The following is a 15,778-nucleotide window of genomic DNA, read 5'->3' as shown; positions in this document are numbered from 1 at the left end:
TTAAAAAAAAAAAAAAAAAAACGTAATTTTCATTTACCTTTACTATGCTAGCGTTTTTTGCTAATTTGTTATCTTCTGAGGTTTTATTGGCTAATTTAGAGTTCAGCTTCTATTTTAGCAACAGGCTATTTTGACAAATTCAGTTTACTGAGAAATTTTAGGCTATTTTGGAGTTTAGCTTGTATTTAAGCAACAAGCTAGTTTTTTGGCTAATTTGTTATCTTCTGAGGTTTTATTGGCTAATTTTAAAGGCTTAATTTATGTGTTTCTTTTATTGACTGTGTAATAAAACTGGACTGAGTGACCCTACCCTCCTCACATCATAGGAGGAGACCTTTAAGCTAAATAAACAGTCATTAGTCATTCTATTGGTCAGAATAACCACTCTTGCTCTGATACCTCCTTTAGCATCTTCTTGCTAATCCTATTCTTTTTCAAGGTATGGCCAATCCGATGCCTCAATAAAAACATGTGGTTCTTGCTGGCCAACTCGTCGAATGTTTGACAGATTCTCCAGAGTCGCTTTCAGTGGAAGCGGTGCTCACTTTTGATTAATGACAGTAGTTGCCACAGCAATGTTGACTCAAAAAGAAAAAAAAATGTTTTCTATGGGTGATGTCAAACTGCCTCAGTTCAGTTCTCTTATACAGTCATTGGTTGCTCTTTTAAAAGTTGGGGGGCTTTATTTCACTGATACACATTCACAAAATTATACTTGACTCATCTCATGTCAAGTGATTTTTTTCCTTGACAGAATCTCACTCCAACGTTTTCTGAAAAGTTGGTAGCTCTGTGTATTAGGGATTTTTAAGCAATTTTACTACAAAATGTTTAAAAATTTAGGGCAACTTAAGGGCTCTTCCATAGTTTTTTATCCAAATTTCCAGTCAATTTTTAACAAATGTAACATTTTGCAATTAGCCTTTGTATTTTCAGCACATTCTTTCAGAAGTTAAAGTAAATTGCATCACCATTTTCAGCAAATAAAATTTCCAATAGCATTAATGCAGCTGTTCTAGTGTTCTTTGATTTACTGTAACTGCTTTTCTCCTACAAAATCGAGTGGAATTATCGTGTTGACAATTGAAAAGTTACAGTATGTTAAAGATTTTGTGTTTAAGCGTCACCTCAGGTGTTAAAGGGTAAATAACTTTCAGTATTTCACTCTCCAAAAAAACTTATTTTGTCACAATTATAAAATGATCTGGAGGGCCGGATATAATCACCTGGAGGGCCAGATCCGGCCCCCGGGCCTTGACTTTGACATGTGCATTAGGAGATTTACAGCAATTCCATACAGTTAATAACGTGTAAAATCACATACACCAAAATGACCACAGTAATAAACCATCTAAACTCACTGGACACCTTATTTTATCCAACTGGTACTAGTAAGGTTTACGTAATAAAGTAGCTGTGAGTTTATGTTTCACATCACCACCCAGAACACTTTACCTTGTAAAGAGCAAAGGTCCTGACAGAGTAAGTGGCCAGTTCCACTGTGTCCAGCAGAGTGACCTGGATGAGGCCGTAGGTCTCCGTGCCTCGAGTCGGCCAGTACTGATCGCACTTCACCTGCAAGTGAAAAAGGGGAGAAGCTGAGGGACGTGCACAGCAGTTCGCAAACGGGTGTGTGTGCAGATCTGTGGAAGCAGAGGAAGACAGAGCTGAGAAGAGTGCAAGTGCAGAAACAAACAAAGAAAGAAAGAAAGAAAGAAAGAAAGAGGGGAGTGATGGAGCAGATCAGTGACAGAAGTGATAATAAAATGTGAAAGAGTTTTAACACATTTGCTGAGTGAAAAGTGACTAAAAAATAAAATATTTATATGAACAGCTTCTACTTTATGTTTTTTCACATGGCTTCATATTCCAGCTCAATAAACTTTTGTAGGACTACAAATCCCAGCATCCTTCACCACTAAAACACCTACATTTCTCTGGTGTTTAACATTTATATTTGTAGTTCATCAGTTCAGCCTGAAGGACCACAGAGGAGGGAAAGAAAAAAAATCCCAGAAGAGATAAAAGAAGAGAAGAGCGCTGTGGCAGAATCAGGCCAAACCAAACGCTGATCCCTCCAGCCCTCACATCAAAGACAGCAGGAAGCTCCGCTCAGCTCGCTCTGCATTCCACTGCTCCAGACTGAGGATTAAGCGTTTTGGCCTAGGACGCTCGGGCTGTAATTACAGCTTTCCAGCTGTTGTTTTCCCAGCAGACCTTGGGAGACTGTAAGGACAGAAATGGTCGACCACGTAGGGGGGCCGCGCACTGCCAGTGATTTGACAGGATTTCAGAACACGCTCGGAGTGAAAGGCTTCATCATTTACTGATTTATGAGCGAACAGCACGACCGTGGCGTGATTTATACTAAAAGGAAGGATGCTGGCGAGATTCCCGCCGTGGAACCATCTGTGTTCATTTGTGCTTTTAATGGGTAAAAAAACATAATGGCGTAAATGTTCAGACGTGGTAAATGAGATTAAATTATTTTCGCCGTAAACAGAGGCCTGCAGCAGAGAGCTACGGTGGCCCTGAAGTGCAAATCACATCAACAAATCACTCAGTGCAGAAACATAATAGATATCACAATGACAATTATAAAAAAAAAAAAAGATCAATTTAAAAATTGAGAAACAATACATTTTAGAAATCAATTTCAAAAAATTAAAACAAAATAAAAATTCTTAAAAAATTCTGGAAATAAAATGCAAATAAATCAAACAAAACCAAAAAAAAAAAAACAGAAAAGAAAGTATTATGGGACATCACTGATGATGATGACGTTTGTTTACCTTTGTAACTGAAAGTTATTTGGCAAAACAAGAGGACATTTCTTTTAACACCCACTCGATCCTCTTTTGAGCCATCTTCCCCAATGTTATTTAAGTTTATTATTTATAATATTTTAGCAAAAAAAAAAAAAACTTGTATCGTTTTCTAAGAGATAAATTTTACAGTAGTTTTATAAAAAATTTGCCTCTGAGTTGTGGGTGGGACTACAAGTAAGCAACCTGTGTAAGCAACTCCGCCCCCCTTCCTGTCGCCCATGATTGAGCTACACTCTCCCTCTAGCTTACAGCCCCTCACACTAGGGCAGGGATCTGCAACATGTGGCTCCAGAGCCATACATGGCTCTTTGTGGGTCCGTTGTGGGTCTCTAGTTAAAGAAAAGTAAGATGTTTTTAAAAAGTATAACTATAAAAAGTTAGTCGTAAAGTAAAAAAAAATACATCTTGATTCTACTTGAAGGACATGACTTATCAGAAGCGTTTTGACAGATTTTTGAATTCCAGATTTTCTATTTTTAAACAAATTCAAAGATTTTAGGTATTAATTGTCACTGAATTTGCTCTGATTTAGTTTTTTAGATTTGCATATTTTTGAAAAATTAAAGTAAAGATTTGCTGCACTGAGATGATCCAATGTGACACAGGATGTCTTTTATTTTGAAAGGAAGTCATGTAAAATCTCTGACAAAAAGGAAAAACTATTTAAGTTTTGAAAAAGTCAGATTGAAAATGCGGACAAGAGGATATTTAATGAATTATTTGTGAGTGACCTTCAGCATCTTAGTTTTGTTTTCTACCTAAACTCCCGACCACTAGTTAGCAGCGCAGCACACACAGCTCTACACCGCACCAGAACAAGAAGATCTTGCGAGAACCAGGTTGTGTTAAATATTCAGTCTCGTAAGTAAGCAAATTACTTTGCTTTTTTTTTTTTTCTAAGACATACTATTTAAATAAAAAAAGTGAAAAATTCTTCAGGCAATATATTGGGATATGTAACATATCATGAGATGTGTGTCGCGATACGTATCGTATCGCCAGATTCAACCTAATATTACAGTTGAAACAAAAATGTTGCAACATTGGAGAATATTTTTTAGGTCATAAATACAATCTTTTTCAAAAAGTATTTGTTAAGTACCCAAAAATGCAATTTTTTAGCTTAATTTTCTTCATATTTGTCCTCCATCATAAGAAAGATGCAACATAAACACGTTAAAAACATGTTTATGGGGTAACAACCTACTGCTTTTCCCCTTCTTAAAAACTCAAACTCATCCAATCAGTGATGTCCCATCTTACCCTTTCTTTTCCAGTTAATTTTTTTTTACATTTTTTTTTAGATTTTAGGAGTTTTTTGAATTTTTTTTCAATTTCTTTTACAGTTTAATATCAGTAATTATGTTTCAATTTAAAATTTTTTCTTCTTGTTTCGCTTTTTTAATTTCTGTCGTGATCTTTAAAATGTTTTTGCACTGAGTGATTTGGACTTCAGGGCCACCGTAGGGAGCAGACAACTGAATGGTTTTATTGGAGTTTTAATCAATTATTTAGTTCATGAAAAGAGAATAAAGCACCCTATAAAGTGCGTTTCAGACCAAGTGGAGTATGTAAACGATCGTTTCTAAACTACATTTCACTTTATTCGGTAAGTATTGATTACATATATATATAGAAAAAAAAGGAGGGAGGGTGTAAATACAGGATAAAGGGTAAGGAATCAAACATGGGGGGTCAAGGTTGCATTTGAAAAAGGATAAGCAAAAGGAGAGAAAGAGAGGTCTTGCCTTAGAGAAGAAATAAGAGGGCATCTGAGGGTCAGAGAGACACAACAGAGACAGTTGGAAAAGGCCGAAGAAGGACACAGAGATCGAACAAAAAGCACTGGTTAGTAGGAGAAAGAAGCAAAGGATGGGAAGAAAGGATCATTCTCTGGAAAGAACTCTGGACATAATTGGTTAGCACTTCATCACGATTCATACCTCCAGCCATTCCTGTTCATTTCATACTGACATGACATTCTCATTACGCCGGATTTTTACTCAAGCGCAAATTCTGTTAGCGAAAGAGAAATGCCTCCAAACCAAATGACTTTCTAATTCATTATCGACCCGGTTTAGCAGCGTCTCTAATCCTCTAAGGCTTGGCTCACCAGTGTGTGCTTTTCTGTTTTGTTCAATTTGGTTCTGATCAACTATGTGAAGTGCTCCAAACGACCGCTCTAATATAACTACTCCATTTGACAGAATAAAACCCTCTGAGTTTTCAAGTGTTTTATTGTCCGTGTTGATCCCTAATGCTGTGGCCATCCTAACACCAAAACAGTGGTTCCTCCTCACAATCTGTCATCTTCCTCTTGTTTATAAAAACTGCTTCCTCTGTACTGCGTATTAGTCATGGAGGAACGCTTATATAACCAAACTTTTCTACCTTTCCCTAGAAGTTTTGCGGGTATGAGGCGGGCATCCCAAAGGGAGTTTGAAGCTGGTGTCGGTGAACGGAGCTGCAGTTTGGGAAGCATCTGATCTCTTTACTTTGAAGAGAATTTTGCAAGCTATTTTGTAGATTTTATAGTGTGACTCACTTAATATATTTGTCTTAAAGACCCACTCAGATCCAATTTATAGCTAATTTTAATGCATTTTTAGTGTTATTTTAATTAGAATCATCCCATTTTTAGCCAAAATGTAAAAACTTGTGTCATTTTCTAGGACATAGTTTCTGCAGAATTCATTAAAAGCTATTGGGGCAGAGCAACCCCGCCCCCTCTTCCCCTCCCCGTTGTTGAGAGCTTGAAGTTTGTGGCTCACCCAGTGTGTTTCCTAAGTCACACATAGGATGCTTTTTAAAATGCATGTTTTCGTCTGCTCCTGATTTCTAACAATTTAAATAAAGAAATACTCAGACATGCAATTTTTAGCCTAATTTTCTTTATATATGTCTTTCATCATCAGAAAAATGCCAAAAGAACGCAATTTTTATCAGAGTGGGTCTTTAAATGAGGTGAGTTTAGAAGAGAAATTAAATCTGTTTTCTTTTGATTCAAATCCACGTGGAGAGAAAACTTAATTATTTGGACCTTGAAATTTGTTATTTTAGGAATAAGAAGTGGCTTAATGCTTTTATTTTTAGGTTTTTCTACCATATATTTCAAGCTATGTATTTTTTTGTATACCCTTTCCTTAAAAAGGATTTCAGTTTACCTAGACTTTAGTAAATTACTATTAAAACAAGTTTTAATTAAAAATCATCCATCTGCTTTAATACATCTATTAGTGTCTATCCAGTACTTGTCACTGGAGTATATCTCAGGAGAGTCAAAATTTTGTGTTAATTAATTGATTGCAGACATTTTTGCGTGTCATTCTTTTTAAAACTGCATTATTTCTGTAAAGTCCGTTCATGTTTGATAATGCACACCTGGAAGGGCATTATCCTGCTCATACCCTATTGCTCATTTATGAAAAAAATACATATTAAATAAATTATTACAATTTTAGTCCTGATATATTTTGAAGTTTTTCACAGAAAGCGGACTATTTAAAACGCATTGCATCGTGTTGTAATGGTAACAGCTACACCTTTTAACGATTGTTTTTGTCCAGATGATGACGCAAACGTTTTTTTTTTCTCAAAAAATTAAGGTCCAAAGTCAAAGCTTTTGAATTCCTCCTTATGTCTCATTTCCTCCTTCTGATGTACTATTTCTCTTCCGCTTCATCACAGAGACAAATTCACCAAATGGGTTACAGGAAACTATAAAATCACTCATGTTTTTTTTTTTTCTCTACTGTTAAATTAGAGCACTCTGGACCTGATTTTCTTTTGTTATATTTTTTTAATGATTAAAGATTGAAAAAAAAATCCCCCTTGGTGGTGTAAGAATAAAGGTTGGAAGTCTGTTGTTATGAAAAACTTCATAAGACTCTAAGTTTGGTCGGATTTTGATCTTTTTTTGCGCCACAATGTCACAAATTCAGACAAAAATACCTCAAAATGAGGCTTTTCATAGCAATATTAGGCTTGATTAAATTAATCGCATGACAGCACTAGTATATTTTAGCAGTTTCAACTTAAAATCCCTTCTTTGACTGTTTTTTTTTCTGCAGGTAAAAAAGAACATTAGAATTTTTTTTCTGGCCTCTATATTAATCTTCTCGGTGCAGAACATCGAAGAGGAGCGATCCGTCCCTCGTGCCCATCGCACTTTCTTACCCGTGACTTCTCCTCCAGCTTGGTCATCATGATGATGTTGGCCGAGTGCTGCTCCCACACCATCCTCCAAAAGTCCCCAAAGGTCTCGGGCAGGGCGCCCTGCGTGGCGATGTAAGCATTCTGCCGGCGGTAGCCGTCGATGTAGTTTGCGTTGATGTAGTCACTACCAGGGACGCCTGCGTGAAGCCAGACGAGTGGAAAGTTAACCCGGTAAAGGTGCTATAAAAAAAAAAAATCTGGCAAATCTTTGTGAGTAAAAAAAATGTATATATTAAAAAAATGATTTTTTTAAACTCTAGCACTACAACAGAAGGTTTATGTCAAAGTAATAAAGGCTAAGGATCATCTGAGGTCATGGTGGGAAGATTAATGTTTTCACGGGGCCCAGTGTCCTCTGGTGTTGGATTGTTCTGTCGTCTTGTTTTATAATGCATGCTAAGACGATCATGGGCCTAATCTCAGTTTACTCCCAATGTGTCGCTTTGAATGGCAATATGACTGTAAGGCCGTCTCTGTGTAAGACTCTGCTGACACTGCTCGTCCAGGAAGGGATTGTGTGCGAGTGTGCGATGTGGAAAGACCGTCTGTGTGAGTTTGATTTGGGATCAGGCCTGCTCATCTGCGGCCTAATACCATAATCCCAAAAATCACTGAGTCAGAGCTGGAAACATGCACACATACACCAAAGCGCAGAAGTCACAAACAGACCGGTCTTTGTGTTCTCACGTGAGATGGATTCACACACTGAGCTGTGAACAGATTCTGCTAAGGTGATAAAAAAACAAACAAAAATTGCTAAGATTTTTCTGAATTTACAAAAACAACAAGGATTTTTATAAAAGTGTTTTCAGCTCTTTGGAAGCGGCTTACGTCAAGTGATTGAGTTTTAATTTACGTTCACATCGCCCACAACAACGCACATTTAAGCAACCGGTTTTAATGAAAAGTCTTTATAAACGCATGTTTCAGGCTTCTGCGTTCAAAAAACTCTTGCGTAGCTACACACATTTTTATGAACTTTTTCGGGCTCTAAGCTACAAATTGAAAAAGTCAAACCAAGTTGATCAATCAGGGACTCAGATTTGGTAGTGATGTTTGGAAGGCGTCCATTTAAAAATTGACAATGAAGAAGAAATTAAAAATTGCGGTTTTTGCCCGGATGGTATTATACAACAACATGGCCAATTCCAAATTACCGGATTTTACGGAGTTTAAATTGTGTTTTTTTATATATATATTGGCCATATATTTACTCAGGAGTAACGTATTTATGATTTTTAAAAACATAAATAGGCTCACATATTTGTTATTTTTTACCACTAACAATCGTTGCCTTTTAGAGGTTGTTTCCCACTAACAACCACTAGAGGGCACTGTAGGTTTGTGTATCAGTTTTTGCTGCTGACAAACACAGAAGAAGTGCCGTCCAAAACAAACATGGCTGACAATCTGATTGTTCTCCTCATGAACGTTATGATGTTTTTCTTATTTGCATCGAGACGTTATTTTTATAATTTTTATTTTTCCATCCTTGTACTAATGCGGAACAGCACGTCATCCAACTGGGTTATAAGCAGAAATAAGATAACAATCGCCGTAAGAAAAAGAAAAAGTCTGAAAAAACCCAGACAAGGAGACGTGATTATAGATTATTTTCTAGAGCTCTTCAAAATAAATAACTTAACCTTTCAGCATAATCTGTATCTTCCATGCATTTTAAACGAGAAATACAGTCAAAGCCTTTATGTTGTGATGAGGCTAAAAACTTCAGACAGCTTCTCCACAAGTCTAGGTTATGAACACATTTTGGGACAAGCATTGAACATTAAATTTGACATTGAACATCAAAAGAGGCAGTGGAGTCGAATTTGAAGCATGAATCGCGTTTGGTGTCAAATGTTGTTGAATTTGTTCATAAATGTCGGACTTTTCTCTTAAAAGTGCAACTCATAGTCCAGAAAATCGGGTACTTCCTAACCCCTCTGGTTTCTTCCCATTCCTTTAATTGTAGAGGCCTTTGGAGATTTAGTGGTGACAGAAAGTTTCTTTTAAGGAGGAGGCGTAGCGACTCATGGCTAGCCATGTTTTAGCCGGTATGATCCCCATGGTGGTGGAGAAGAGAAAGGCATTTCTTGACATTTGTTGACATTTAAATGTACGTATTAAGGAAAAATGAAAAAAGTGCTGATTCATCTAATTTTTACATGAGGCGCACAGTAAGATGAGCAAATGAGAGATAATCGCTCTTCGTCTTTAGAGGAAGCACATGTAGATGTCCTTAAACTTTATTGCAAAGGAATACAAAAGCGAACCAGATAAACCCATCATCACCGCGGCAGCGTTCAAGAACCTGCAGGCGAAAAAGGCCAAACACTGTGTGTCCTACACTGACAGTCTACAGGCTGATAAATATTTTTCTACCGTTTGCAGATTTTGGATTTTATTATTTGCTAAGCTGAAAGCAGGAACGACAGCCAGAGCTTGAGGACAGGCGAGGGCGGAAGGGCTGCCTCACACATGCTCTGCCCAGATAAGGCTCATCTCTTTGGGCTTGGCCTCCCACCGCCTCCTGCACGTTGGAGTTGCCAGTTTCTTTGCCTCAGGTCTTTCCCAGCTGAGGTGGGTGAGAGTGCTTTAGAATGCACAATGAGAGCACAGCCAAGACTGATATATTTTTTTTTTTCTTCTCTCTCTCGATTCATTTATGTAGATCAAATCCAATTAAACGGGTACAGGACGAGTGTATCAGAGAATAGTCTAAATATAATGTCCTCATAATTTATCTACACATATTTACAAATGACCAAGATTGAATCTAAAGCGGCTAAACAGTAAAAAAAAACTAAAGTGTTTGTGTTTAGTTTAAAGTTTTTATTACACTTCACATAAGTGATATTGATATTCAGAACATTTTATTAAAGAAAATATACATAATATTTTTATTTATAAATTGTGAGTGGAGATTTGCTTGATTTTGGGGAACTTTTTTTTACTAATAACTATTTTTTTTTAGAAAAAATTGATTTTAAAATGTGTAATTCTAATCTTGCTTTAAGATTATTTTCGTCTAAAAATAAGCCTTATTGGACTGTTGTAGTGCTCAAAATTGTTTATATTAAGATAAAAGTATATAGTTTAAAGAGATAAATATATAAAACTCCTTTTTAAAGAAAAATATTTCTTTTTACCAATTCAATAAGTCAAAATGTGAATGTTTATTGGTATTTTCTAGACTTAATTTAGTCTTAAAAGAGCAGGACTTCACACTTATTTTAAGAAATCTCACAAAAACAAATACTGCTGGTTCCATTGGTGGTTTTTTTTCACTAAAACAACAGGAAAAAACTTTTTTTCTACATTTTATTAACAACTTTTTTTTTATCAAGCCACAATCAGTTGTTAAACTAAACAATGTTTTTGTTTTTTTGCTTTTTCAAATTCAAAATTATTTTAATTTGTTTTGTTAAGATTATTTTTTCCACAGTTTTTTGGATTAAAAATAAATTTAAATATATATTTACTGACAATAAAAAATCTTAAAATAAGAAAAATCATCTTGCTTAATTGCTCTTGTTTTAAGAACTTTTCTCTTTAAAAAAAATCACTGAAATAAGCAGTAACAAACTAATTTTAGGCTTTTTTTTCTTTAACATGGAAGTGTTTCAGAACTTGTTTTAAGACATGTCTCGCTAGTCTAAAGTTCAGATATTTTTTCTTGTTTTAAGAATTCTCGACAAGTCAAATAAACTTATTGCAGATAATTTCACTTATTTTTAGTCTGAATTAATCAAAATCTGAGTTCTCAGCAACAGGATTGAAAGTCCCTCCCATGACTCAGAGGTGAAATAATGATGAACTACTCGTGCTCTAAAGAAACTCTGACTTAAAAAAAAGGCTAAAAACGGCATAATCATGATAAAAAAAAAAATAAAAAAAACTGGGATAACTTAAAATAGATGATCAGAGTGGGTTTTTAAGTCATTTTTTAACGTTCTGCACCACCTGATAAACACAGAACTGGGTAAATGTGGACAGCAGAAGCCATATTGTAAACTCAGCTGCATTAATACATAACGCGTGTCGCTGCGAAGAGCAGCAGCGAGGGAAACAGATGTAAAGGGCTGGCACAAAGCCCCTCCAAATCTCCCCTAAGAAATTTCACGCCAAACTAAAGTCAGAACTTGAGCGGCCTGCTGTGTGCGCAGCTGCTGCCGCAGCGACGCGATTGGCAGCAGCCTCTGGCACAAACGCAGAAGCTGTGCAGGACACCCGAGTTTGAACCACGGTGACAAAACGATGACAGATCCAACTCTTCATGGATGAGAAATGGGCTTTTTCTCCACTTTTTTTTTTAATGAAAAAACTGTCAAAGACGTGTCAAAGGTAATATGTTTTTTGAAAAATGCACTCTGACTTCCTGTTTGTCCTTTTGTCATCTGAGGTTACAGTAAAGATAATTTTTAAGTAACTTTTACTGTTCTGAACCCTACATTCATGCACGTCTATGAAGGTAAATCAAATGTTATGACTGGCTGTTATTCATGTGAATTAACTGAAGTGTTATAAAAATAGTTTCACAGCCTGCAGTTAAATAAATGATCATTCCAGTCTATTAGGTGAATACAAAATTGGGGGATACTTAGAAGCAGGAGAAAATAGCACCCTTCACCATGCTGAAGTACTTTGAGCAAATGTTTGATTTGACAATTGCACACTGTAGTTATAATGCACCATGAAAAAGCATGAAGGCCTCAGGTCACATGGACCTTTTCCAAGGCTGCAGGGAACACAAAATAAACACATGGATTTGCTCAATATCTGTTTTTGTATTGGCTTTTCCTGACATTTCTATTTAAATATTAAAAAGCAAAAAAAAAAAAAAACGTATCTTCAATGATATTGAATGAAGGTACCTGAGTGATCCACCGATCACTGAAATGCAGGCCGAAACATCATCCAATCATCACAGCGCAACGCAATTCATGCACACGCCCAACAATCACCACAAAAAGTTATTAAAAAAATTTGAACTTTGATTTAGTTTTTGAGTCCCAATTCTTTTATTTTGTAAACCGGAAATGTTGCCAGTAAAAACACTGGGAAATGACCCTTTGCAAGAGAGCTCTGAAATTGTAAATAAACTCCCTTTTGTATAAAAACTAGACTAATGAAAAATTTTGGAGTCTGGCTTAAAGAGAGTTTTATAAAATTATATTTCCTTGTAAAAATCACTATATTCACAATACAACACAAGTAGAGTTGCTGTCAAAAATAAAATAAAATAAAATAAAATAAAGGAATATAAAATAACTACAATCTGAACTATCACTATATTACATATATATATAAATGATTATTTATTTAATAATTATTTAATAAATTAAGCCAATCACTCTCTTTAATACTTTCTTCTTGTGATAACTGAACAGAGATTATTTTAATAAAAGGTCCCCCTAAATATTTCCATCAAATCTGAAGTTGGTTGATCTACCTCCATCATATTTTAATGTGACTGCAACTTTTTTTTTGGTTTTAAGTAAAGAAATATCTTAATAAAAACACAAAAAAAGGAAACTGTGGCTGCCAATCAAAAAACTTACATTTAAAGTAAAATACAGTTGAGGTTGAGTCATGGAATCTGGCGTTAAAGTCAAAAATGTCGCCTGCATGAATGAGGATTAGTAAAAGACTGTAGTTTGATAGTTTTAACCCATGTTCTTACTGTCAAATATCTTAAATGTAGCAAAAAAAAAACCTCATACATTTTACAGGAAAGTATTATTTGACAGATATTTTATTACCTAAAAATAGAAATTATATTGTAAAAATAACGTTTTTTTTTAAACAGAGCAAAAATTGTAAAGAAGATAGAACTAAAATGCAGCAGGAAGTGCAGTATCTTCAACTACGACTTCTTTAATTATATCCGAAAAAAATTGAAATTATGAAACATGAAAAAAGAAAATTACTAATGTCTCTTTTGTGAATGTTCTTTGTTGAAAGTCTTTAGAGTAAAACTAAAAGCGTAGCAAAAGATAAACCTAGAAAAAAAGCATTAACAAATAGGCGAGGGGTAATTTTGCTTAACTTTTTGAAAAATAAAATAATTTTTCTAATTTTTCCTGAATATGTTTATTGAGTCAACTGAAGAAGTTTAAAAACTTAATTTTTTTAATGTTGAAGCTCAGGAGCCCTATATATATATATATATATATGTGTGTGTGTTCTTTTTTTTCATTTAACCTTTATTGTACCAGGAGGATCAGTTGAGAACAAATTCTTATATACAATGATAACTTGGTATCTGTGCAAGACATAAATAAAGCTTAAACTTAGATCATCACAGTGGTATATTTTCTTACTCTAACTAATTTTCTTGATTAATGTAACTATAAAAGTGGATCCGATTAAAACCTTAAGCAACATGCAAAAAAATACAGCTATCAATGAAACCCAACTGATACTGTGGATCGAGACAAAAGAATCAAGACTGGAAACCATCAAAAGCATTGTGAGCGCATCTTACCCTCAATGCTGGAGAGAACAACCCTGGAGTGATCGTAGGCGATGACGTTTGCGTAGCGGTTCTTTGGTTTGTTGACTTCCAGGTTGGAGTTTTCCCACGTGAACTGCTGACCCGGATCAACAGACTGCAGAACGTAAAAGTGGAGGTCAGGGGAAAAAAACATGTACATGTACACAACAAGAAGTAAAAAAAAATATCTCATTGTGTATAAAAAAATACACACAATGTTGTCACAGTTGTTGATAACAGTTGTATCAAAGTAGTTTCTGAAGTTGTAGGAATAAAAATCGATTAATTGGTTTATCGTTACACCCCTATATGTCATTATTTTCTGAACCTGACAGGCTTTTTTAAGATCACAGACTTACAGTTGCTCATTTCTGAGAATTGATCACTTTCCTTAGGGTACCAAATGGAAATCTGGGTAATATAACGTTCATTAGGCCTGGGCAATACTGAACATTCAGGTATCAATGTGATACCGATCCGATACTGGTCAATATTGCCAATATCGATACCAATATACATATTAGAACCTTGTATTGAACTGATACAATCTTAATCACAGAGGAAGTTTTTTTTAAGTTTCTCTTTTTTAAACGACTTGTTAAACATAAAAACAGAATTAGGATAATATTTTCAATTCCTGTGTTTTCCTGATTATGAGTCGCAAGAACAATAAATGTCTAATCAAGAAGAAGAAAACCATAAGTCGCACTGGAGTATAAGCTGCACTTTTAGGGGTAAAGAGTGACGTTTCCAAACAAATCCGCTAAGCCAAGCGTAGCTAAAAAAAAAGAAAGAAAGTAAATACAAGAATACTAATCTTTCAATCTGTATAAGAAAAACACCCAAGTTTAAGAGGAAAACAATCAGATTCTCTTCCATGTTTGTTTTGGACGACACTTCTTCTGCTGCTGTCTGTAGTAAATACTCAGATGCAGCACCCTCTAGTGGTTGTTAGAGGAAACAAAAAGACAACTGGGAAAATAAATATATGAGCCTTTTGATGTCTTAAAAAAACACAGGTAAGTCGCTCTTGATTATAAGTCGCACCCCTGGCTAAACTATGAAAAAAAAAACTGTATTTTATACTGCGAAAGTACTTCATTAAAATAAAATCTTCTTGAAATTAAATAAAAAGTGAAGAAGTGAGCGCAAAACAGTCAACAAATCTAAAGAAGTAGACTTGTTCCTAAAGAACAAGAAGTGCTGATACAGAAAAGTTTCAAACAAGAAAGGAAATATCAATATCTGCGGCTCAGTATTGATCTGATACGAACTGGAGATCAATACTATCGTTATGTCACTCTCAACTGGAAAATTTCGCTAAAGTAGTTAGGAGTACTTTTTGAGGAGCACTAATGAAATCGTTTTGACAGGATGTTCAGTGACAACTTAATTTAGTTTCATTTAAAAAAAAAAGTTATCTTCCACATAGCAGCAACAGCAAGTGAGATTTTTTTTTTCTGAAAATGCACTTGGAACAGAAGAGCTTCGAAACTTTGAGCTCAAAAGCTCTGCGAAGGATCGCTGTGTCAACAGCCTATCATTGCAAAACAACTGCAAATGAAAGTCTGCAGCGTTATTATTGGCACTCGACAGAAGTGCAGGTACTTCTGCAAAAAGACTTTTCACTTTCCACGGAGAAAAGCACGAGGAGAAAGAAGATAAAAGCATTAATAAATTCCACGGGCCGAAAGAGGACAGTCATGTTCGACCATTAAGTTCTTGGACGGTAATTGTAGTGTAATCACTGCTGTTAGCTGGGAGAAGCAGACATGAGGTCATTACAGGGCGGTCGATGGAAAAGGGACAAAGGGAAGAGAGCCAGAGCAATTTAGCAATTTTGAATATTGTACGACACATAATTATGGTTTGGTTGGAGAAAAATGGACAGGAGTGGTAGTGGATAAGTGCATCTATGTGTGAGTTTAAGGCCGCTTTCTCTGCGCTCCCAGCCTCATGTGTGTCTGATAATCACGCCCACAATCACTTCTGGCTTCCCTCCGCCGCTCAGCTGCTCTCCTCCTCCTTCGCCGAGGGTTGCGCCGCTCAGTCTTGCCGAGGGAATGCAAGATTTTCCAGCTCTCGCCACAATCTCACGTCTCGTCAAACACCGTCTTTCTGCCCTGTCTTCCTGCACACATCTGCCAAACCAATCCTGCCTCTTTCTTTATGGTGTCCAGCGACTCTTTTTGGTCGACAGATTTAGATTTATTTGAAAGTTTTCTGCACAGGAAAGAAA

General features: G+C 35.7%; 1 protein-coding gene across 25 annotated transcripts in view; it reads right to left on the bottom strand.

Moving 5' to 3' along the window:
- Nucleotides 1-15,778, bottom strand: part of ptprdb (protein tyrosine phosphatase receptor type Db) — a 221,354-nt gene that overhangs the window by 14,565 nt on the left and 191,011 nt on the right. For 14 of the 25 annotated variants that reach the window (XM_036213125.1, XM_036213127.1, XM_036213138.1 and 11 more), the window contains 4 exons: nt 13,531-13,654; nt 7,005-7,180; nt 4,577-4,600; nt 1,456-1,575 (listed from right to left, as the gene is read on the bottom strand). In XM_036213125.1, the coding sequence (XP_036069018.1) occupies nt 1,456-1,575; nt 4,577-4,600; nt 7,005-7,180; nt 13,531-13,654 (444 nt within the window). The remainder of the gene's footprint in view (nt 1-1,455; nt 1,576-4,576; nt 4,601-7,004; nt 7,181-13,530; nt 13,655-15,778) is intronic. The other 11 variants (XM_036213135.1, XM_036213164.1, XM_036213165.1 and 8 more) reach the window with 1 other exon arrangement.

Source organism: Oryzias melastigma, linkage group LG1 (assembly GCF_002922805.2).
Source record: "Oryzias melastigma strain HK-1 linkage group LG1, ASM292280v2, whole genome shotgun sequence".
Taxonomy (NCBI): Eukaryota; Metazoa; Chordata; class Actinopteri; order Beloniformes; family Adrianichthyidae; genus Oryzias; species Oryzias melastigma.
Note: the sequence above shows the minus strand (reverse complement) of the source record. Positions and strands in the feature narration are given on the sequence as shown.